This window comes from Apodemus sylvaticus, chromosome 9 (genome assembly GCF_947179515.1).
Source record: "Apodemus sylvaticus chromosome 9, mApoSyl1.1, whole genome shotgun sequence".
NCBI classification, from domain to species: domain Eukaryota; kingdom Metazoa; phylum Chordata; class Mammalia; order Rodentia; family Muridae; genus Apodemus; species Apodemus sylvaticus.
The window spans coordinates 109970754-109994272 of NC_067480.1; the positions used below are offsets into that span (position 1 = coordinate 109970754).

At 42.0% G+C, this 23519-nt stretch overlaps 1 protein-coding gene across 2 annotated transcripts in view; it reads left to right on the forward strand.

Moving 5' to 3' along the window:
* Il1r1 (interleukin 1 receptor type 1) overlaps positions 1–23519 on the forward strand; it is a 74781-nt gene that overhangs the window by 46837 nt on the left and 4425 nt on the right. For both annotated transcript variants that reach the window (XM_052193246.1, XM_052193247.1), the window contains exons 2-8: positions 709–772; positions 14566–14800; positions 14909–15098; positions 16084–16252; positions 17884–17949; positions 21013–21130; positions 22422–22573. In XM_052193246.1, coding sequence (XP_052049206.1) covers positions 709–772; positions 14566–14800; positions 14909–15098; positions 16084–16252; positions 17884–17949; positions 21013–21130; positions 22422–22573 — 994 coding nt within the window. The remainder of the gene's footprint in view (positions 1–708; positions 773–14565; positions 14801–14908; positions 15099–16083; positions 16253–17883; positions 17950–21012; positions 21131–22421; positions 22574–23519) is intronic.

The following is a 23519-nucleotide window of genomic DNA, read 5'->3' on the forward strand; positions in this document are numbered from 1 at the left end:
GTACATGTCCATGTATCATGCTGTACAGACAATTGAATATTGGGTTTTAAAATGAAGGCATGACTTGAGCTGTGTGTGGGAAATATCTTCCAGGTGGAGACAAACGTACAAAGGCAGAGACTTTGGGTTTAGTGTACCCACTTGTCCCTTTTACTCATGGCAACCAGTTCCATAACCGTAGCTATTGAAATACACAGGCGCTCAAGCCCCTTCTACACCCGCCAGTGTGCCTTTATCATCTCCTGGTTAGTTACGGTGTCTGATCAAGTGTGAACGTCAACTAATGTATCCTGTGCCCTGGAGACTGTTAACACACTGAAAACCATTCATCTTCAACACAGAAGCACATTCTTTCAAGTTGGTTAGCCTGGGCAATTGGTTGGATCTGCAGACGTAGCTCCCATGGGTGTGGAGAGCTGGGTGTACTCTATTTTGGTTGTCGATGTGTTCTGAGGGGAATCGTGTGGAGTGCAAGACTAGACATGCATTCGGAGAAAGATGCCAGGAATGTTTTGAATCTCGAGTTGTCAAGTGTGTTCCTGATTCCATTCTCCCCCACCCTCCTACCTAGCCAGAAGTAACTTGGAGTGTGAGGAAGGCTCTTCAGTGTGTCCTGGTGGTGTAGGCGAGGACAGGTGGGCTCAGGGCACGGAGACATTTGCTGGATTAGTAACCCCCTGCCTTTCGTCCCTTCTTCTGTTTCCCCAGGAGAATATGAAAGTGCTATTTGGACTCATTTGTCTCACTGCACCTCTGCTGTCCCTGGAGACTGGTAAGTCGGATATTTCCTCCGCTCTAGTCCACAGGCAGAGGTGTTGGAGAACACATGACACTGTTCCTCTGTTGGAGACTTTTTCTTCAGTTACACCTAGGACATGGAGTCTTCTGACCACAGAACTGTTTACCTGGAAGTCTTTTTCCAAATCTTTAGCTCTCATTCTATGCCTGGTATTTTGGGAAACTGAGGACACTGATATTAGCAGCGCAGGGTGATTGATGTCTTTAGATCTGAAACAAGAGCTCCCTTCTAGGTCTCTGGCTCTAGTCCAGGCCTTTCACCACCTCACGGCTGATGGGAAGGTGTGACTGCTGCTTATCCTGGATTAGGTGTCAAGTCCCTCTGTGGACCCACAGCTACTTTTGGCATACTCATCCGATTTTCTTCATTTTCATGGTCTCTTTTTCATTTCTTGCTACAAACCTACTGAGCCGTTACAATGTGTCAGCTGGTAGGAACTGAAGCTATAGCAGTGAGGAAGCCTTACACAGGCAGCTGCTGGCTGGTCCCTGTCCTCCTGGGAGAGACAGGATGTATTACATAAGTCATGCAGTAATGTAGATAAGGTAGTCAGATACACTAGGAAAACATGGAGTATCTGGGGACAGGGGTAGACAGAAGGTTCAGTTTTACACAAAAATATCTCTTCAAAAGGTTGGTCTTGACTAGAAGCTGAAGAAGGGAAGAAAAAGACACGACGTGAACTCCAGGCTGGGGAAGGAAAGTGACCTTGGCAGCATGTGCAAAGGCCCAAAGTGTCACACATTTTCTAGCACCTCAATACTTAGTAGAGAGAGAGATGAGAGGCAAGAAGACACAAAGATACTTGGTTCATAAAGATGATGAAGGGATTGAGGGAAACCTTGAAGGCATTTGAAGAATCTCGACTTGGATGGCCTGAAATCTTTTTCCAAAATCAGAGGGACTGAGGGTAGGAGGTGATGGGGGTGACTTCATGCTTACTGAAAAGAAAACATGATTTGAATCTATAGCACCCACGTAAAAAGTCACGCATCAGTATGCAAGGGCCTGTAACTCTAGTGCTGTGGAGTCAGGCATGGGAGGATGACCAGGCTAGCTATCTGCAGCCTGCACCACTGGGGCTGTCTCCACAGTCGCCACTGTTGTCGCTGCCGCTGCTGCCGCCGCCCTTGCCACCACCACCACCACCACCACCACACTACCACCTCCACCATTAACACCACCACCACTACCACCTCCGCCATTAACACCACCACCACTACCATTACCACTACCACCAACTCCATTCCCAATCACCTCCTCTCCCCTCCATCACTTCCTTCCCCTCCTCCTCCACCACTACCACCACCAATCACCTCCTCCCTCTACCTTCCCACCCCCACAACTACCACTACTACCATAACAACAACATCCAGAGAGACTATCTAACATATTTTATCTGACTCCTTTTTGATTTCCATTAGAACAGAGAGAGTCTCAGGAGACAAAGGCAGAGGCAGAGGCAGAGAGAGGTTAACAGTTCAGAGGACATTGTGATGATCTAGGCAAGCCATGATAGCAGTGTGTCCTGGATTGGGGGTGATGTTGACTTGACCAGAGATGAAGAGGAGAACCGAGGCTGGGGTGTATTTTGAGCTAGCAAGATTCGTAGATGGAGTCCATGTGGGGTATAGGTCTGAGACAGAGGCTTTGGTTTCAGCAAATATAAAGTTGTGCTGATGCAATATAGAAAGAGCAGATGTCCCCCCGTGTGCATACTGTGTGCATACCGTGGGCAGATTGATAGGTGTTCTGGGTGTCAGAATGCTGCCCATGACAAAGCCGTGTGGGGACTGAGAAACAGCATGGAAATACAAAATCAGAGCAGTCAGCAAGTAGCTGGTGTGAGAGCTGAGACCGATCGAGGTCACCTAGTGCAGCGAAGAAGATAGTATCAAGAACTGAGTTCTGCTTCCTGTGGAGTGATTGACGGGACAAGTATTCAGTGGTCAGAGAGCGGGTGAAAGTCTGACCTGAAGTTTTGGAGGGCCAAGTAGAGAAAGTGTCTTGAGGTGAATGAGTTTGTGTGTGTGTGTGTGTGTGTGTGTGTGTGTGTGTGTGTGTGTGTGTGTAAAATAGCGCAGGTGTGCCAAGTGAGATGACAGTTGTGGGTTATTTAATGTAGCAACTTACAAGTCGCTGCTGGCGTGGGTCCCACCGCCGGACACTCCGATCACTACTTTGCTGCTGCTGCTGTTTTCTGTAGCTAAGTGTTGGAGCCTTCCGAGTGGGACTCTGACCCGCCCCTAGCTCAGGCTGACTTCCTGAGAGACTTCCTGAGATCTGAAGTATTAATGTACACATCTATTATAAAATCATAATCAAAGTCAAGATAGTTAATGTATCTACCACTTCCTAGCCTCCTCTCCATCCCTCCCCAGTCTCATCCTGACAGGCTACTTCCTGTCACCGTAGGTGGTCTTTTACTCTCTAAAATGTTACAGAAACAGACTTATCAGCATGTGCCCCTTTGAGGGAAAGCGATATGGTGGTTTTTTAAACTCAGGTTAGTGTCAGGCTTGCTCATGTTGTACATATTAATGCTGACTGTTGGATGACCTTGGCAACACTCTGTTTTATGGACACAGAACAAGTGTTTATCCATTTATATCCTCATGGACACTGGTTTCACTAGTGTTTTTTTTATTGAATATAGTCTTCATTTACATTTAGAATGTTATTCCCTTTCCTAGGTTCCCCCCTCCCAGCAAACCCCCAACCCATCCTCTCTCCCCTTGCCACTTGAGGATGCCCCTCCACCCAACCGACTCCCCCCCTCGATTTCCCCATGCTGGGGCATCTATTGAGCCTTCATAGGACCAAGGACCTCTCCTCCCACTGATGACCGCCAAGGCATTCCTCTGTTACATTTTTGGCCGGAACCATGTATACCCCTTGGTTGCTGGTTTAGTTCCTGGGAGCCCTGGGGTGTCTGGTTGGCTGACATCATCATTCTTCCTATGAGGCTGCAATCCCTTCAACTCCTCCAGTACTCCCTCCAACTCCTCCATTGGGGACCCCCTGACTCAGTCCAATGGTTGGCTGCTAGCAGCTGCCTTTGTATCTGTAAGGCTCTGGCAGGGCCCCTCAGGAGACAGACAGCCATATCAGATATGACTTTAATAGAAATGTAAGTAGACATATGTCCATTTGCCCCTCCTTTTCCTCCCTCCAGCCCCTCCCACCACCTTCTTTTGAACCTCCCCCTGCCTCTCACACTCAGATCGATAGTGTTGTTGGGATTGGGATCAGTTCTATTAGGTCTGAATATGACCTAGCCAGCCCCTAACAGTGGAAACTGAGTCCTGATGATTTCTTAAATCAGCTTTAGCACACTCACTGGGTGATTGCCCCTATTCTGTTCTCTTGGCTAGACTGGCTAGGTCCCAGCTGCGCTTCCCAAGTTCCTTACCGTTTGAGTCTCAGCCTTTCATGTTCCCTCAGTTCATCCTCTAGTGAAACAGTCTTTATCTTAGTTGTAGGATTTTTCCATCCAAGAATTCCAGATTCTAATGGTTTCTCCTTTGTTGTTGTCTTCTTCCTCTTCTTCTTCCTCTTCTTCCTCTTTTCTTCTTCTCCCTCCTCCCTCCTCTTCGCCCATCTCTTCCCCCCTCCTCCCACTTCTCTCTTCCCTCTCCTCTTCCTCTTTTCTTCTTACCCCTCTTTCTCCTCTTCTTCTTCCTCTTCTTCCTCCTCTTCCTCCTCCTCTTCTGCTTCTTCTTCTCCTCCCTCCTCCTTTCCCTCCTCCTTGTCCTCCTCTCCCTCCTCCTCCTCCTTTTTCTCCCTCTCTTCCTCCTCTTTCTTCATTAACATTCCCCTTGGTAAGACATTGTTGTCATATAGTTCTTTTATATTTTAGAAATAGTTTTTAACAGTTTGGGATACATTTTTGAAAGATATAATAGAGTCTTTGTAGAGTAAATGTGACACATACACACACTCCCCTGAAACAATTTCCCTTGGCAGTTTTGTTTACCCTGTGTATGGACCCAACTTCCCTGTTTTTTCTTTTTCTTTCTTTTGTTTGTGTTTTGTGTTGTTTTGGGGGGTGTGTAGTGTTTTGCTGAAAATTGGGCATTTTGGATAGCATAATGTATAATCTGGAAATCAGATATCCTCCTCCTCCTATGTACCCATAGTTTGTTGTTATTACTGAGTTCTTTTTAAAGTCTCTCTCTCTCTCTCTCTCTCTCTCTCTCTCTCTCTCTCTCTCTCTCTCTGTGTGTGTGTGTGTGTGTGCATGCACAGTTGCTCATGTAGTCCAGAAGGGAATCTTGCAACTCTTGAAGCTATGTTGCAGTAATGTCTAATACCAATAATCCCGTACAAAAGCCACACAAGCCACACAATCCAGTTATTATATTTATAAGCAATAAGCCTAGATTGGGCAGAACTGACACCATACTGACTTATTCCCCAGCTATGAGACCCTTTGCTACTTGCAGTTTTTTTTGGCCACGTGGTTCTGCTCCTTCTTCCTTCTCTCCCTCTCTGTACCTGCCCTCACTCTCCAAGGAGTCCTGTAAAAGTCTCACCTTTACCCTCTACTGCCCAGTCACAGGCTCTAGCCTTTATTGACCTGTAAATGGGAAGAAGGTTCACATGAGATCATCTGGTATGTGATTGGCTGCTTGTCTGGGGGCTACCTCTCTTGAGGAAGCAGAATTAACATCAGAATTCAAGCAGCATCAGGGCAACCCACAACAGGGAGCTACAGGCATCTGTGGTGTGTGGTGTTGGTACTGGGATCTGAAATCTGGTTCTCTGAGGGGCAGTAAGCACACTTTACCATTAAGGTATCTTTCCAGTACATTGTTAGCTGATTTATTTCTTACATGCTTTAAGTTGGCGCTGTTGTTTTGGTTAGTTCGTGTGACGGACTTTCTGGACCAGCCTTGTGAAGTCTAGTCTGTGTAGTGACAGCTAATGATGGGAAGATCTGTGGCTGTGCACTCTTTACCCGTTGTTGAGGGGTAACATGTGGGCTGTACATGTTGCAGCTCTGCCTGGACCTCCACTTCCTGCCCACAGATGACCTCAGAGTTATTCAGAAGTGAGTCTGAAAGTCTTTCTGGATCCGTTGGACAGTGGTGCGTGTGAGTTGAGTCTCATTGCCCAGGAACATGGCAGAGCAGTCAGTTCTCCCTTAGGCTATGGCTGCTGTGCTCTGACTGACCGTGTCGCTTGAGTAAACACTTGCTGCCTTATGAAATAGTTGACACGGAGTTTGCTCACTGAACACCCTGAGGATAGCGCTCTTCTCAAGAATCTCTGGGTCAGGGCAGTAACCTGAGACATTTGAGAAACTCCAGACCTGCTCTGCTGTGCAAAGCTGCTAGTTTTCAGAGACATTATATTCTCACAGGTCCTGGTTTGAATATTAGGGATCTGAGGAGAGGCGGGTGGTAGCTAACTCACAAAACAATGAAACATGATGTTCCACTTTTAACAGCAACTTTCTGGGTCTTCCTCCATCTCCTGTTCTTTCTCCTGTCTCCCCCCTCCTCTTTCTGATAAATGTTTCTCTGTGTTGGATGCCTTTGACTTAGGAAAACCCAAACAAACCTGAACCCAATCAAGCCCTTTCCCTGCTTTTAGGGATGAATGATTTACAGAGACTTTCAGGCTCATAGTTTAGAAACCCTCCTTAAGTCACTTTTCTGTAGAACATACAAGTCGATGAGATAGATGACAGTTTCTTCTAATTTACTTTATACGTTTTACAAAAACCGCTTCAATATATTTGTGTGTATTATGTCTGGGTCTCTGTGCTGTCCCAGTGGCATATTTATCTTTATTCTGATGCTACCCTGACTTAGTTGTGGCAACTTTATAAAGCTTTACATGTTTATATGATTTTGGTAATGAGTTTTGTGGTGCTCGGAGATAAGAAACCAAATGGCTTGCTTGTCAATTTGTATGAAATGTTCTGATCATATTTTGATTGAGATTAAATTGAATATAAATGTGTTTTGAACATATTTAACAGGAACAGCTTAACGAGAGCAATTCTGTTTTACAAATACAGCATTTATCCTACTTGTTGTAGCTTATCTAACATACTAAAGTGAAATTTTCCAATTTTCAGTCTATAATTTGATTTTATATATTTAACTTCAGTTTTTAATACCTTTTGGCACTACTGTAATGTGGTTTCTAAAAGCCACATTTTGCTGAGAGTTTTATTGAATTTTAATTAAATGCTTCCTTCTGCATCTGTTGAGATATTTGTACAATTAAAAAAATCTTTTGGCATACAGGGATATTTAAAGTCTTAATATTTTTCAAATATAAATTTGTAATAAATTATTTTTATAATATATATCTGTAGGATTCAATTAGGTAAATTATTTGAAAGATACACATGTGCATTTATAAGAGAGTTTGGTTTGTGGGTCATTGTGATATGATTGGTTTGGGTAACAGGTTGGTGCTGATATCACATGTGAGTATGGAGACATCACGGTCTCCTTAATACTTGGGAGGGTTTGTTCAGAATTGACAGTCATGCCTGTGATATCAGTGAAGGACCTAAAGGTGAAGCCGTCCAGGCTTGAAACTTTCTTTTTTAGGATCTTTTACTACAAGTTCTCTTAGAAGGCACAGGACAGTCTAGGCTGTCTAGTCCTCCTGAGGAAGTTTTGATAGCTTGTGTCTTTCAAATATTTTAGACATTTTATTTATGATGTTGGATTCATTACAGTAAGGCTGTTCATAATACTCCTCTTACCCTTTTAAGTCCCTTTAATGAGATTTCTTTTTTTCTCCTGATTAGAGATTTATTTATTAGGCGTTTTGTTTTACCCCGCCAGATCTTTATTAATTTTATGAAAGATGTATCTCCTCTGGAATCATTAATTTTCCTTATTCTTCTCTTTTTATTTCAACAATTTCTTCCCAGTTATTATTTACTATCAGCTTACTCTGCTGCTGGATTAATCACAGTTTGGAATTTTCTAAACGGTATGATCACTTAACATTTCGAGGAGTTGTTCACACCTGGGAAGACTGTGCCTGCGAGTAATGGCTAGGGTCAGTGAGCAGTGAGCCTCCTGGAACGTGCGTTTCATGTGACGTCTGCTTCCACGGCCTCATGATCCATCAGCCTCTCACACACAAAGCCTGCTTTCCTCCTGCTATGAGCGAGTGCACGGCCAGGGAGCGATCACCCAGGAGTAAGCACCTCTCCCTGGATGCCTCCCATGTGCATCCTGAAACAGCTGAGCTGGTCACTGCAGACTTCAATCCATAAGCCAAAACAAGTCTTTCATTCGTTTAAATTGTTTCAGTCAACAATGAATAAAAAAGATGGATAAAGAAAATTAGTACCAGAGAAGTGTCCCTGTTGCTGTGACAATGTAACCATCTTTGGATTTTTTTTTATTTAAATTTTTTATTTATTTTATTTTATTTTTTATTTTTTTTAGGTATTTAGAGGGAAAAGAGAGATGTCAGTTAGAGAGCTCTGGAATTTTGTAATCAGAACTTCCTTTGTGATTTTGGTGGGAGCTCGGACCAGAATGTCAGTAGGAATGTGGAAATGTAAGATGGTTCCCTGTTGATCCAGAGGCCATTAGCATCACCTTCGGACGAGGAACTTGTCTAGTGTTGTCCTATCTGGAAACTCTGTGTGAGCTGACCTTAGAGGTGACTGACAGTTTTATGGAGGGGATTTCAAGGCAGTCCAGCATTCAGACTATGCAGGGTTGTTGCTGGCTGTGCTGTTAGGGTTATAAGGATCACCCTGCAGAGGGAGGAGTTAAAACCTGGCTGTTTGGTCAGAAAAGGCCAGAGTAAAGCAGAAGTTCAGGAGAGGTGGTGTCTGAAGATGTCGGTGCCTTTTCAAAAGTGTTCAGTGCTTTACAAGGTCGTCCAAAGTGTACAAAAGCACCTCTGGGGTGCCCAGCTCACCGTGAAGGGCCGTCTACCCAAGGAAAAGGCCCTGTTTCAGGTACTTGAGTCCCCCAGACACTCAGAGGCCATATATAGCAGTGGTCCAAGGAGGCACAACTAACACTGCAGCTAGCAGAAGGCCTTAGTATCAGTCACACAATGCTGTCATTCATGATATAAAGATGTTAGCCTTTAAAGGAATTCCTGAGAGTACAGGCACTGTAACTAGCTTGGAAACCCGTAAGCAGCGCTGAGAGGCCATTTAGAGAAACTGGACCCTGTGGTGCGTTTTCCTGATTAGTTCTTGATATGCCCAGCCCGCTGTGAGTGATATAACTTTTTTTGTTGTTGCACAGATGCCCATAGTAAGAGATGGTCTTGATTTTCAGTAAAGACATGGGTTTAGAGTTCCAAGCACAGTTGGAATTTTAAGGACCTTCTTGTGAATTCTTACAGATGGGCTAAAACAGTTTGCATTGTAAACAATCATGACCTTTGAGGCTAGGGGTTGAATGTTAGGGTTTTAAGATTAAATTTTCCCTGTAGGCTCATTCATATGCTAAGCACCTGCAACTGTGAGACTTCACTGTGAATGAAGTATTATTTAACAGGGCGTTTTGTCTGATATTGTTTTCTTCCTTTGTGAAGGAATTCTGGAACTACTCTGGCCTCCAGAGGATGGATTCTTAGATCTTTTAAAATCCTCTCTGTGATTTTGAAAGTCATTTTCACTGAAATTACAGCTGGACAGTATTTTTACTCCCTAAAAAATGGTTGTAACCCTTTTTGGTTTCATTTGTTAACAGCTGGACTTAAAAATGAAAAAGTAGGGGCTGGAGAGATGGCTCAGTGGTTAGGAGCACTGACTGCTCTTCTGAAGGTCCTAAGTTCAAATCCCAGCAACCACATGGTGACTCACAACCATCTGTAATGAGATCTGACGTCCTCTTCTGGGGTGTCTAAAGACAGCTACAGTGTACTTACATGTAATAAATAAATAAATATTTAAAATAAAAATGAAAAAGTAGCCAAGTGGTGGTAGCACATGCTTTTAATCCCAGTGTTTGGAAGGCTGAGGCAAGTGGATCTCTGTAAGTTCAAGGCCAGTCTGATCTACAAAATGAGTTCTAGAACAGCCAAGACTACACATAGAAACTGTGTCTTGAAAAAAAAAAACCAAAATAAACAAATAAAATTTTTAAAAAGTATTTCTGGCTACTTAAGATTTTCTTGTTACTGGTTTTGGCAGTCTTGTGATACACAGATTGTGTGATTCCCTTTTTCCTTTTCTTGGTGTCCCTTGTGTCTTTGGGGCTCAGGCTCATGGTAACAACTCAAGAAATTTCAGTATGTATTTCAAACTTGCTTTCTGTGCTTCCATACTCCCTCTGAAATTCATATTCAACATGGCTCAGCTCCCCTGGCTATCACTTAATCTCAGATATTTCCTAAAGTTGCATCTTCAGGTTTTCTTAGTTTTTCCTCCTAGTATATTTTCAACTTGGCAATGTATTATTTTATTACTAGAAGTCTTTTTATTAAAAAAATGTTTCATGTCTCTGTTGACTATCTCTTACATCTCTTTTTTTAGCATCTTGAACAAGTGGAAGACAATATTATGCCAGACTTTGAACAGTCTCATGTCCTATGGCTGTCCAAATAAGTTGTTCAAATGGGAGGGTGTATATTCAGTCTTCACTTCTCCGTTGTATGGAGGTCATTGTCTCCCCTCCATCATTCCTACCTTTAGAAGAATAAGGAGAAAGTAAGAGGGGATAAATAACCTGCCCAGAGCTCTCTGGGGGGAACAGCTAGGAGTGCACAGGGCACATGATCAGTGGAGCTGTTGGGTCAGGAGTCTTCCGGCTGCCATTTGCACTAGGGAGCCAGGTGACTCCACAGCCTTTTGCACACAGACTGGGAGTTGGTCTCCCAGGAGTATGGACACAGGTTTATAGGCCCATAGGAGGGACAAGCTCCAGCCAGAGACAGCAAGATAACTAGGGATAACCAGATTGCGAAAGGCAAGCACAAGAACCATACCAACAGAAACCAAGGCTACTTGGAAACATCAGAACACAGTTCTTTCACCACAGCAGCCCCAACACACCAGAAAAGCAAGAGTTGGATTTAAAAATCTCATCTCATGATACTGATAGAGGACTTCAAGAAGGACATAAGGCAGCCCTATCAGAATTACACCAGACTTCTCACCAGAGACGATGAAAGCTAGAAGATCCTGAGCAGACGTCATACAGACCCTAAGAGAACACAAATGCCAGCCCAGACTACTATACCCAGTAAAACTCTCAATCACCATAGATGGAGAAACCAAGATATTCCATGATAAAACCTAATTTACACAATTATCTTCCCACAAATCCAGCCCTACAAAGGATAATAGATGGAAAATGCCAACACAAGGAGGGAAACTACACCCTAGAAGAAGCAAGAAAGTAATCTTCTTCCAACAAATCCAAAAGAAAGTAATCACACAAACATAAAAATAACATCAAAAATAACAGGAAGCACTATTCCTTAATATCTCTTAACATCAATGCACTCAATTCCCCAATAAAAAGAGATAAACTAACAGAAATATTTTTCATATAAATCTTCAATTTTATCAGAAAATGTCTTTCTTTGGTTGTAAGTTGCTTTGGTTTTTGTTTGTTTGTTTGTTTGTTTGGTTGGTTGGTTTTTGGTTTTTTGGTTTTTTGGTTTTTTGGTTTTTTGGTTTTTTGGATTTGGTTTTTTTTTCTGAGACAGGGTTTCTCTGTATAGCCCTGGCTGTTCCGGAACTCATTCTGTAGATGAGACCAGGCTGGCCTCGAACTCAGAAATCCTCCTGTCTCTGCCTCCCAGAATGCTGGGATTACAGGTGTGTGCCACCACTGCCCGACGTTAGTAAGGTTTTTTTATGTCTACTTTTTATCTGTATTATTTTTCATAATAATCTTCAACTTTAACATGTTTTTCTATATATTTCTTCAATTTTTATCAGAAATATTTTCCATGTAAATCTTCAATTTTATCAGAAAATGTTTACAATTCTACTTTCAACCAACTTAGGAATATTTTTATGTCTACCATTTTATCTGGATAATCTTCCATGATAATCTTCAATTTTAACATGTTATTTTATATTTTTCTACAATTTTATCAGAAATATTTTCCATGTAAATCTTTAATTCTATCATAAAATGTTTCTACCTCCTTTTAAAATTAATTAAGCAATCTTTATGTCTACCATTTTACTCTTTAATTTTCCATGAAAATTGTCAATTTTAACGTGTTTTTCTATATATTTCTTCAATTTTGTCAGAAATATTTTCCATGTAAATCTTAAATTTAATCATAAATCTTTTTCTTCCTTTTTCAATAAAAATAATTAAAAATATTTTTCATATAAATCTTCAATTTTATCAAAAGTTGTTTATAATTCCTTTTTCAAGTAATTTAGAAATGATTTTAATGTCTGCCATTTTGACTGTATAATTTTCCTTGAAAATCTTCAATTTCAAAATGTTTTTCTATTGGCTAAGATGAAAAACTCAGGGGACAGCAGATGCTGGAGAGGATGTGGGGAAAGAGGAACACTTCTCCATTGTTGGTGGTTGCAAGCTGGTAAAATGACTCTGGAAATTAGTTTGGCCACTCCTCAGAAAATTGGACATAGTACTACCTGAGGATCCAGCTATACCACTCCTGGGCATATACCCAGAAAGTGCTCCTACATGTAATAAGGACACATGGTCCGTTATGTTCATAGCAGCCTTATTTATAATAGCCAGAAGATGGAAAGAACCCAGATGTCCTTCAACAGAGGAATGGATAAAAAATTTGTGGTATATATACACAATGGAGTGCTATTCAGTATTAAAAACAATGAATTCATGAAATTCTTACGCAAATGGATGGAACTAGAAAGTGTCATCCTCAGTGAGGTAACCCAGTCACAAAAGAACACACACGGTATGCACTCACTAATAAGTGGATGCTAGTTCAAAAGCTCAAAATAAACAAGTTACAATTCGCCTAGCACAGAAAGCTCAAGAAGAAGGAGGACTTAAGCGAGGGTGCTTTGGTTCCTCTGAGAAAGGGAACAAAATACTCACAGGAGCAATAAAGGAGACAAAGTGTGGAAAAGAGACTGAAGGAAAGGCCACCCAGAGACTGCCCTACCTTGGAGTCATCCTATAAACAGTCAACAAACCTCTACACTACTATGGATGACAAGAAGTGCAGACCGAAAGGAGCCTGTTATGGCTGTCTCTGGAGGGGCCCTGACAGAGCCTTACACATACAGAGGCAGATGTTAGCAGCCAACTATTGGACTGGGCATGGTGTCCCCAATGGAGGAGTTGAAGGGTGGTCCAGAGGAGCTGAAGGGGTGTACAGCCCCATGGGAAGAACAATGATCTTGACCACCCAGACTCCCCAAGACTCCCAGGGACTGAACCCTCAACCAAGGGCAACACATGGTTCTAGCCAAAAATGTGGCAGAGGAAGGTCTTGTCAGGCATCAGTGGGAGGAGAGGTCCTTGGTCCTGTGAAAGCTCAATAGATGCCCCAACAAAGGGAAATCGAGGGGTGGGGAGGTGGGAGTGGGTCGGGTGAAGGGGCATATATGTGGAGGCAGGAGGTGGGAGGAGGGGTTGAGGGTTTTTCAGGGAGGGGAGAAACCAGGAAAGGTTTTAGCATTTGAAATGTAAATGAAGATTATATTCAATTAAAAAAAGTTTTTCTCTATATTTTTTCAATCTTTTCAGATATATTATCCATTTGAATCTTCAATTTTATCAGAAAATATTTATAATTCCTTTTTCAATTAATATAGAAATGATTTTATGTCTACTATTTTGTCTGTATGATTTTCCATGGAAATCTTCAATTTTAAAACTTTTTTTTATGTAGTTCTTCACTTTTATCAGAAACATTATACATCAACATGTTAAATTTCATCAGAAATAATTTCTACTTCCATTTCCAATTAGAAATGTTTTTTATGTCTACCATTTTATCTGTATAATTTTCAATTAAAATCTTCAATTTTAATACCTTTTTCTATATAATTCTTCAATTTTACCCAAATGTAAATCTTCAATTTAATCAGAAGTTGTTTATAATTCCTTTTTGAGTAATTATAAATGATTTTAATATCTTCCATTTTTAATATGTTTCCATTAAAATTTTCCATTTTAATGCTTTTTTATATATTTCCTCAATTTTATCAGAAATATTTACATCAACATTCTATTTTATCAAAAAATGTTCCTAATTCCTTTTTCAATTATATTAGTTTTTTTATGTCTACCAGTTTATCTATATAAATTTCCAAAAAATCTTCAACTTAGCATTATATTCTATATATTTCTATAATTTAATCAGAAATGTTTTCCATGTAAATCTCTAATTTTATCAGAAAATGTTTATCATTCCTCTTTTAATTATTTTAGATAAGTTTTTATGTCAACCAACATATCTGTATTATTTTCCATGAAAATCTTCAATATTAACGTTTTTCTATGTAGTTCTTCAATTTTATCAGAAATATTTTCCATCAACATCTTCAGTTTTACCAGAAAATGTTTCTCTGTACATCCTTTTTCAATCACATAAAAGTGTTTTTATGACAAAAAAAAAAAAAGTAGCCTGCCCAGGGTACAGCTGACAGGAACATGTGACAAAGCTGGAACTGACTGTAACTGGTTCAGACTCTGAAGGCTGCTGTGCTCTTGAAAGCACAAGTGGAAACTGTACACACGGCAGGAACTGGCGTCTTTACTAAACGATGAGTTCAGATGTATGCATTACAGTAAGGAACCCTGGACCCTCTTCTCAAAGGTGCTTCTCCTTTCTCCCCTTTATAGATAAATGTACAGAGTATCCAAACCAGATCGTCCTGTATTTATCTGTAAATGAAATTGATATTCGCAAGTGTCCTCTTACAAATGAAATGCGTGGTAGCACCATAATTTGGTATAAAAATGACAGCCAGACGCCCATCTCAGCGGACCGGGATTCCAGGATTCATCAGCAGAATGAGCATCTTTGGTTTGTCCCTGCCAGGGTGGAGGATTCAGGACATTACTATTGTATAGTAAGGTAAGAAAGGAATGCATATACACAGACATATGTGCTAAGTTTCTGTGATAGTTAAGGATAGAAAAACACTTTAATTACCATCAATTTCCATATTTTACTTTGTTTTAGAAACTCAACTTACTGCCTCAAAACTATCGTCACCGTGAACGTTTTAGAAAGTGATCCTGGCTTGTGTTATAGCGCCCACACCACCTTCCCACAGCGGCTCCACATTGCAGGGGACGGAAGTCTTGTGTGCCCTTATTTGGATATTTTTAAAGATGAAAATAACGAGTTACCCAAAGTCCAGTGGTATAAGGTAATTTTGTTTTCAGTGTGATGTTTTACTTTTACACAGTTTTCCGTTATGAACAGTAAAATTTATCTATAGAAGTATTTGTCCACTTGAATAACGTTCTCTCTGTAGTGGTATAACTTCATAGAGAAACGAATCAAAATACTACAACTGTGTTCATTGATCCTTACAACTTACCTGAAATCTTAAAACCCTTGTCTCTGTCTGCCTTAGTAAGATGTGGTTTCAAGAAAAATAGTACAACATCTTTTGAGAAGATAGATAAGAAATTTAAGCCCCTTAAGAGATAACGTTTTATAACAGATAGTATTTTGTGTTTCATTAAAAACATCTGTTCTGGTGCTGCAGGGATGGCCCAGGGATTGACAGCAAGGGGTGGCTCTTGCACAGAACTAGAATTTTTTTTCCAGCATGCACAGAAAGCGGTTCACAACTGCCTGTAATCACAGCTCCACCCACTACCGCCTTCTGGCCGCCACGGGTACTGCGCTCATGCCCCAAACTGTCAATCACACATACACACACTCATAATTAAAGATAAAATATAAATAAATCCTAAAAGACTAATGCAAAGCTAAATGCTTCAGACATAACTTGGTAGTGTCTGTAGCCACTTAAATAGGTGAGGCACGGCATATATTATTTCTAGAGATGAAAGAATACAAAATAAATAAAATCCGTGAAGGAAGAGACTGGGGCTGAGAAACGTCAGGATTATTGCTTCAATCATGTCTTCTGTGAAATAAATTTGTCTTCACTCGTCTTTGTGGCATAAGCCTCTGGGCTTGAAATTTTGAAATGTAATTATCCCCCCCCCCCAAAAAAAAATCCCAGAAGAAATATAGGGATAAATCCATGTGTTATACATCTGAGCTTTCAGTCCCTTTCTCTGTCATGAATTTCCAGAGGTGAAAAGCTTGTGCTCCTGTCCCGTTGCACAGGGCAGTTCCTGACTGTCCCATGCCTTTTAAAATTTCTTTTTGTCTAGAACTGTGAACCTCTGCCTCTTGACAACGTAAACTTCTTGGGAGTCAAAGATAAACTGTTTGTGAGGAATGTGACTGAAGAGCACAGAGGGGACTATTTATGCCGTATATCCTACACGTACCAGGGGAAGCAATATCCGGTCACACGAGTAATAAAATTTATCACAATAGGTGAGTCACAGCTCCGACCCCAGGTGTTGGCATGTGGGCCAGCCTTAGAGACCACCATTCTGATACCATTGCTCCATTGTCCAAAAGGGAGCTAAGTCTAGGAATTGGCCAGTGACTCACAAGGTTTATTGGTCACACAAACTGAAATAGGGAAGAAATGATTTGTTTTGATTCATGTGTCCACAGAGAATACAGTTGGTCATGGTCAGGAAGAAGGATGATGATATTTCCTGGGCACATTGGAAGGAGAGAGAGGGAGGGAGGGAGGGATGTGTCCTCCTGAGATTTTTTTTTTTTTTTAGCCTGCCTATGGAGGACTACTGGGCATCTAGTCTGTTTCTTTCTCCTCAGCCACAGATCAACCCACGGCACCCATCTTGGAAAGAAGCAGATTACTTTTTAGAGGCCTCCTGAAAGCTTTCTATCCATTTAAATAAATTATGCCAAGTTACCTGTCACTTTCCAGTAGCTGCTGTGTTGGTGCCACAGTAACTCAGCGTGCTGGGCCCAGCTATAACTGGCTCTTATAGCTACTGCCTTTCCCACTTTGCAGCGAGAGGGTGCCCTTTGACCCCCAGGATCCGGTGCACAGAGGTGCTGTGTACAGAGAAAATTCTTATTAGTGTTTGTATTTTTTAGTAGAGAATGTTTGTATTTATACTCATTTTTCTTTCTTCTCTTGTATGTGTGTTGTTTATCTTTGTGTGTATGTGTTCATACATATATATAAGAGTGCAGGTGTACCTGTGTTTGTTCATGTACACAGATGTATTTAAGAGTGCAGATGTACCTGTGTATGTGTGTATATACATGTACACACATGTATGTAAGAGTTCAGGTGTGCCTGTATGTGTACATGTATACACATGTTTGTAAGAGTGCAGGCGTGCCTGTGTGTACGTACATGTATGCAGGTGTACCTCTGTGTGTGTGTGTGTGTGTGTGTGTGTGTGTGTAGGCTGGAGGATTCCTGTATGGTCTGCCTCTGTGGTGTGTGTGTGTGTGTGTGTGTGTGTGTGTAGGCTGGAGGATACCTGTATGGTCCACCTCTGTGGTGTGTGTGTGTGTGTGTGTGTAGGCTGGAGGATTCCTGTATGGTCCACCTCTGTGGTGTGTGTGTGTGTGTGTGTGTGTGTGTGTAGGCTGGAGGATTTCTGTATGGTCCACCTCTGTGGTGTGTGTGTGTGTGTGTGTGTAGGCTGGAGGATTTCTGTATGGTCCACCTCTGTGGTGTGTGTGTGTGTGTGTGTGTGTGTATGTGTGTGTGTGTGTGTAGGCTGGAGGATACCTGTATGGTCTGCCTCTGGTGTGTGTGTGTGTGTGTGTGTAGTGTGTATGTAGGCTGGAGGATACCTGTATGGTCCACCTCTGTGTGTGTATGTGTGTGTGTGTGTATGTGTGTGTGTGTAGGCTAAAGGATACCTGTATGGTCCACCTCTGTGGTGTGTGTGGTCCAGCCTTGCTTCAGGTGTTCCGTTTCTGGGGTCTTCCCTCCTCCTTCTCACTTCCCATCCTCTGCTGCACTTGAGGGATTACCCAGCCAGATCCAGTTCAGTGTTGGCTCAGTGCTGGTATCACCTGTGATCTGCCTGGACAAAGGCTCAGGAGCTCTGTGCATTTTCCTTTTGCAGGGGAAATCAAGAGGGACATACCTGTGATCGTGAGCCCACGGAATGAGACGATCCCAGCTGACCCAGGTAAGCATGCTACCCAGGGTGTGTGGAGAGGCTGTTATCCTGGACTTAAGATGCAGATAGCACACACCTCCACAACACACACCGCAGGCCACAGAGGGATGGCACCACTGTCCATTGTAGAGCTAAATGAGTTTTAAATGGTTTGAATTTATTTCTTTTATTTATTTATTTATTTATTTATTTTTATTTTTTTTATTTTTGCCTCTTAAGGCAAAACCATAGCCATGCCAGAGTCCCCTACCCCTGCTATCCAATGGAGCCTTAGTATCACTGCAAACAGCAGTCACATGTTAATGATACATAATTTATCTAATTGGCACAGAATATTTTTATAGTTAGAGCTAATCTTTAGGTAGGAAGAGGTAAGACTATATACATCAAAAAATTATAATTGTTCTTTGAAATGCTTTCCCAAGCTAGTCAGCTTTTTAAAAAGTCAAGAGTAAAGATCCATCCTGACCCATTGCAGTAATGTGTGTCCCTTTCTGTCAGGTTGAACCAGTCTTTGCAGCCTCCAGGGAGAGAGCTGTGTTAAGCTGGTGGTATGCACTGTAGCTTGGGAAGTCCAGGCAGTAGGATTGTGAGCTTGATGTTAGCCTTGACTACAAATGGGTTCTGTCTTAAAAACAATAGAACAAAAAGGATGACTCTGTCAGTAAAGGCTTGCAGGGGCCTGAGTTTGACTGTGTCGTCCATGTTAGGAGCTGGGTGTGGGGATGTTCGTTTGTAATCTCTGCTGGGGAGGCAGACAGGTGCAGACCTGCGGCTGGAGGAAGCCGATCTGGAGTAATGTGTGAGCTCTACTATGCTGGTGGGAAACCCACCTCAAAGGAGGTGGGTAGTGTTCCGGACGACATCTAAGATTGATGCCAAGCCTCCACACACATGCATACACAGATACATCTGCACCCTTACACACACACACACACAGAGAGAGAGAGAGAGAGAGAGAGAGAGAGAGAGAGAGAGAGAGAGAGAGAGAGAGAGAGAGAGAGAGAGAGAGAGAGAGAGAGAGAGAGAGACCTGTACTCTTATACACATACACACACATACACAGATACATATACATACACAGGTATACCTACACACTTAAACACACAGAGATACACACACTTACACAGGTATACCTGCACTCTTATACACATATACACGAACAGATATACCTGTACTCTTTCTCACAGAACACACATAGGTACAACCGCACACTTACACACACAGATATGCTTACACTTTTACACAATACACAGATACATGCACAAATACACAGGTACACCTGCACACTTACACACACACACATACACACATACACCTGCACCTTTTCACATACACAAACACACTTACACAGATACACAGACAGCTCAGCTACACACTTAGACACACACAGATGCCTATACTCTTACACACATACACATATACATACACACATAAACACAGTTATACCTTCACACACACAGGTACACCTGCACCCTTATACATGCACACATTCACACACACACACATACATGCACACACACAAAGAGGGTGATGCATGTGTACTTTTACTGAGAAAATAAAGGATAATGAGAAGTTATCCTACAATAAAGGTAACATATAAAAAAGAAACTTCAGATCAACCAATGGTCTGGAGCTAAATCAACTGCTTGGATTAAAACTTTATGTTCAAGATAGCCCAGAAGATAAGCATTTTACATCCCAGAAGGCTTCAGGGTCAAAAGGCTATGGAATTATCAAATGTCTGCACAAACACATACCTGGATCTTCTCTGGTTTGGTAGTGGGGAGGGTTTTTAGAAAACTGTGACTGAGAAGAGATGCCGTGAATAATACCCCTTATAGATTTTGGCCACAAAAAGAAACATCAAAGAAATTTCATAAACAAAGATAAAGACATCTAGCCTAGAAATCTTCCCAGGAAGTTTTTGTGTCTGTGAAGAGGAGGTGCCTTTGATTAATGAACAGGAGCTGGACACCAGTAAGCTTGTTCTGACAGAGAGGCTAAACATTATATCCTACGTGTGAGGAGCATTGAGGGGCCAGGGAATGGTAACCTAGGAAGTGTGGGCCGATTCACCAGTGGTTCGAGAAGTGGAGGTGGGAGGGGCTGGAATGATGTCTCGGTGGTTAAAATTACTGGCTGCTTTTCCAGAGGACCTGAGTTCAGTTCCCAGCACCCACATGGCAGCCCACAACAGTCACCAGCTCCAGAGGATGTAATCATCCTTTCTGTGACACCAGGCATACGTGTGGTTCCTATAAGCAGGCAAAACACCCATGCACATAAAATACTAAAAAAAAAAGTAATAAAAAAGAGATGTGGGTGGGCTGGGCGGTGATGAAGACCATATCTAGTGTACTCTGGACCCTCAGTTCCTGCTACTCTAGGGCCACTCATGGAAGGAAAAAGTATTTAAGTGAAAATTGAGCTTGATTTTTCTTCTTTCGGTGGACCATGCTTAGTGAATAACCCTTGTTTTCGGGGTCTGTATGAAATGACAGCTGCACATGCTGCTTCAGGGTGAGTGAACTGGTAGAGTCTTACTTGACTGGAGTTTGGATCTTCTTGTGAAGACTGGAGATAGGGCAAGGGCGTAGGTTTGAGGCCCACCACTACAAGTACATTCTGCCTCCAGGTTCTCATTCCAAATAATGTTTGCAAATTTGTGAAAACAGTATTGTAAGTGGAATGTTTCTTAAATTATTAATCATAATAATGAAATTTTAGAAATTCCACTCAACAATAACCATACCGTTAGGGCATAATTATAGGATGACATGCTAAGTGGTATTTCTGAGGACTAACCACGGAGGCTGAAGTTCTCAGCCACAATAATTACAAGCTGATAGGCAACGAGGTCCCATTCGCAGACTGCTGTTGTCTAAAGAGAAAGACTAGCATACTTAAAGACCCAAAAGGCAGTGCTCTCTGGGTGATGAGGATCAAGGAAACTTTCCTCTTTTGTTCTACCTTTCTATCCTTTAGCATTCTTATTCAACAGCCAGTTACAAACATCGATAGATTGTAATAAAGGCGGCAGGCTTTGGAGTTACAAGCATTGTTTTTCAGGATCCACAATACAACTGATCTGCAACGTCACCGGCCAGCTCACCGACCTTGTCTACTGGACGTGGAATGGGTCGGAAATTGAGTGGTACGATCCAGTTCTAGCTGAGGACTATCAATTGTGAGTTCGCTAATCAATTTTGATGCTACGCTTTGTGGCACACTTGCTCTAGTGCTGAGTTTGAGACTGAGGGCCAGCTGAACTTGGCTGCTTCTAGCCCTTTGCCGCCATGTTCCATCTTGTGCTCTGACAGCACTGCACTGAGGTGCTTTTCATGTGTATTAAGTAGAATCTGGAAAGGCACATGAAGGGAATCAAAGATGAGACGCTTGGCCTCAGTCTCCATGGGATGGATGAAGATCTCCAGGGTTAAAGCCTTCTTGTTCCTTCATAGGCAACACCCTTTGTCATCTGTCCCTGTCCTCTGTGTGTGTGTGTGTGTGTGTGTGTGTGTGTGTGTGTGTGTATGTGTGTGTGTGAGAGAGAGAGAGTATGTGTGTGTGTCAGAGTGTGTTTGTGAGAGAGTGTGTATATGTGTGTGAGAGTGTGTAGGTCAGAGAGAATGTGTATACATGAGAGTGTGTGTGTATGTGTGTAAGAGAGTGTGTGTGTGTGAAAGAGTATGCATGTTAGAGACAATGTGTATATGTAAAAGAGAGTGTGTGTGAGAGTGTATTAAGAGTGTGTGAGTATGTGTATATATGTGAGTGTGTACATGTGTGTGAGACTGTTGTGTGTGTGAGAAAGAATGTGTGTATATGTATGTGAGAGTGTGTATGTGTGAGAGTGTGTGTGTGAGAGAGTGCATACATATGTGTTTATGTGTGTCAGAGTATATGTGTGTGTGTCAGAGAGACTGTGAATGTGTGGGAGTATGTGAGAGTGTTTGTGTGTGTGAGAGAGTGTATGTGAGAGTCTGTGTGAGAGAGTGTGTGTATGTATGTGAGTGTGCATGGGTGTGTGTAAGAGAGTGCATATGAGAGTATGTGTGTGAGAGAGAGTATGTGAGAGTGTGAGAGTATGTATATGTGAGAGAGAGTGTGTGCATGTGTGTGTGAGTATATGTATGTGTGAGAGAGATTGTGTGTGAGAGAGAATGTGTATGTGTGAGTTTGTGTGTATATATGAGAGTGTGTGTGTGTGTGTGAGGCAGAGAGAGAGAGGGGGGAAAGGGAGGGAGGGAGGGAGAGAGGGAGAGGGGTGTGATTTTTATTCCTTGCAAACTGCTAATTCCTGTTGATTTCTTTTGAGTGTTCCTGACTTTGAGGTTATACAAAATTTCAGATTTGTCTTGACAACAAGTTGTTATACACATGACAGTTAACTGGGCCAGTAGGTCTTATTCTGTGTTGAAGCATCTTATCAACTCTATTTTATTAACCCCCTCTTCACCCCCTCTGTTCTTGAACAGTGTGGAACATTCTTCAGTCAACAGAAAGTACACACTCATCACAACACTTAACATTTCAGAAGTCAGAAGCCAGTTTTATCTCTATCCATTTATCTGTGTTGTTAAGAACACAAATATTTTAGAGTCGGCGCATGTGTGGTTAATACCCCCAGGTAAGAATCAACCGCTTGCTTAACTTAAAAGCTGCATAGCTTTTAAGTCCAGCGGGCAGTGGACTCCAATGTGCTCTTTTGACCTGCAATGCTCCTCACCCCTTTCTTCAGTTGTGACTTCCCATCTATTTTGCTTTCTGTCCTGAATACTCTGATCTTTCCATCCCACTGTCTGGAACCAGTGGCTGAACCTCTCTGCCTGCCTCTGTCTGGGTACCACTTCAGGGGCATCCTGTATCCTAGGCACAGGAAATATTCTTAGTTTCTTTGACTAGGATACCATCCATTCCTCCTCCTCCTCCTTGTCGTCGCCATCCTCCTCCTCCTCCTCTTCCTCCTCCTCCTTTTCCTCCTCCTCCTCTTCCTCCTCCTCCTCTTCTTTCTTCTCCTCTTCCTCCTCCACTTCTTCTCCCTCTCCCTCTCCCTCTTCCTCTCCTCCTCCTCCTCTCATCCTCCTCCTTTTCCTCTTCCTCCTCCCCTCACCCTTCTTCTCCTCCTCCTCTTCTCTTCCTCCTCCTCCTCTTCTTCTTTTCCTCCCTGGCCACTAGCTACCTATATTTGCTTCATTGCAAGCACCTAATGAATATGTTTAATCACGTGACCAAACAAGATTGCTATACACTGAGAGCATAAATATCCCACTTAGAACAAGGATGTCTAAGACTGCTGGATTTTGAGAATTGGTATAGTCCAAACACTTGAGAATGATTATGAAATATTGTTTAAATACTAAACAATACTAAAGCTGACTTAAAAAAAAAAACAGGGCAGAGGAGGAGAGAGTTAGAGTTCTTTGCATGGGGATAGTGTGAGAACAAGATGTAGTCTGCTGGTTTATGACAATCCACTAGGATTCACCACCAGAGAAATTAGATTTAATATGGCTTACAAGATTAGGATTCTAGTTGTTGTGCCCAGAGATTGAGTTACCATTATTTCTGGTGTT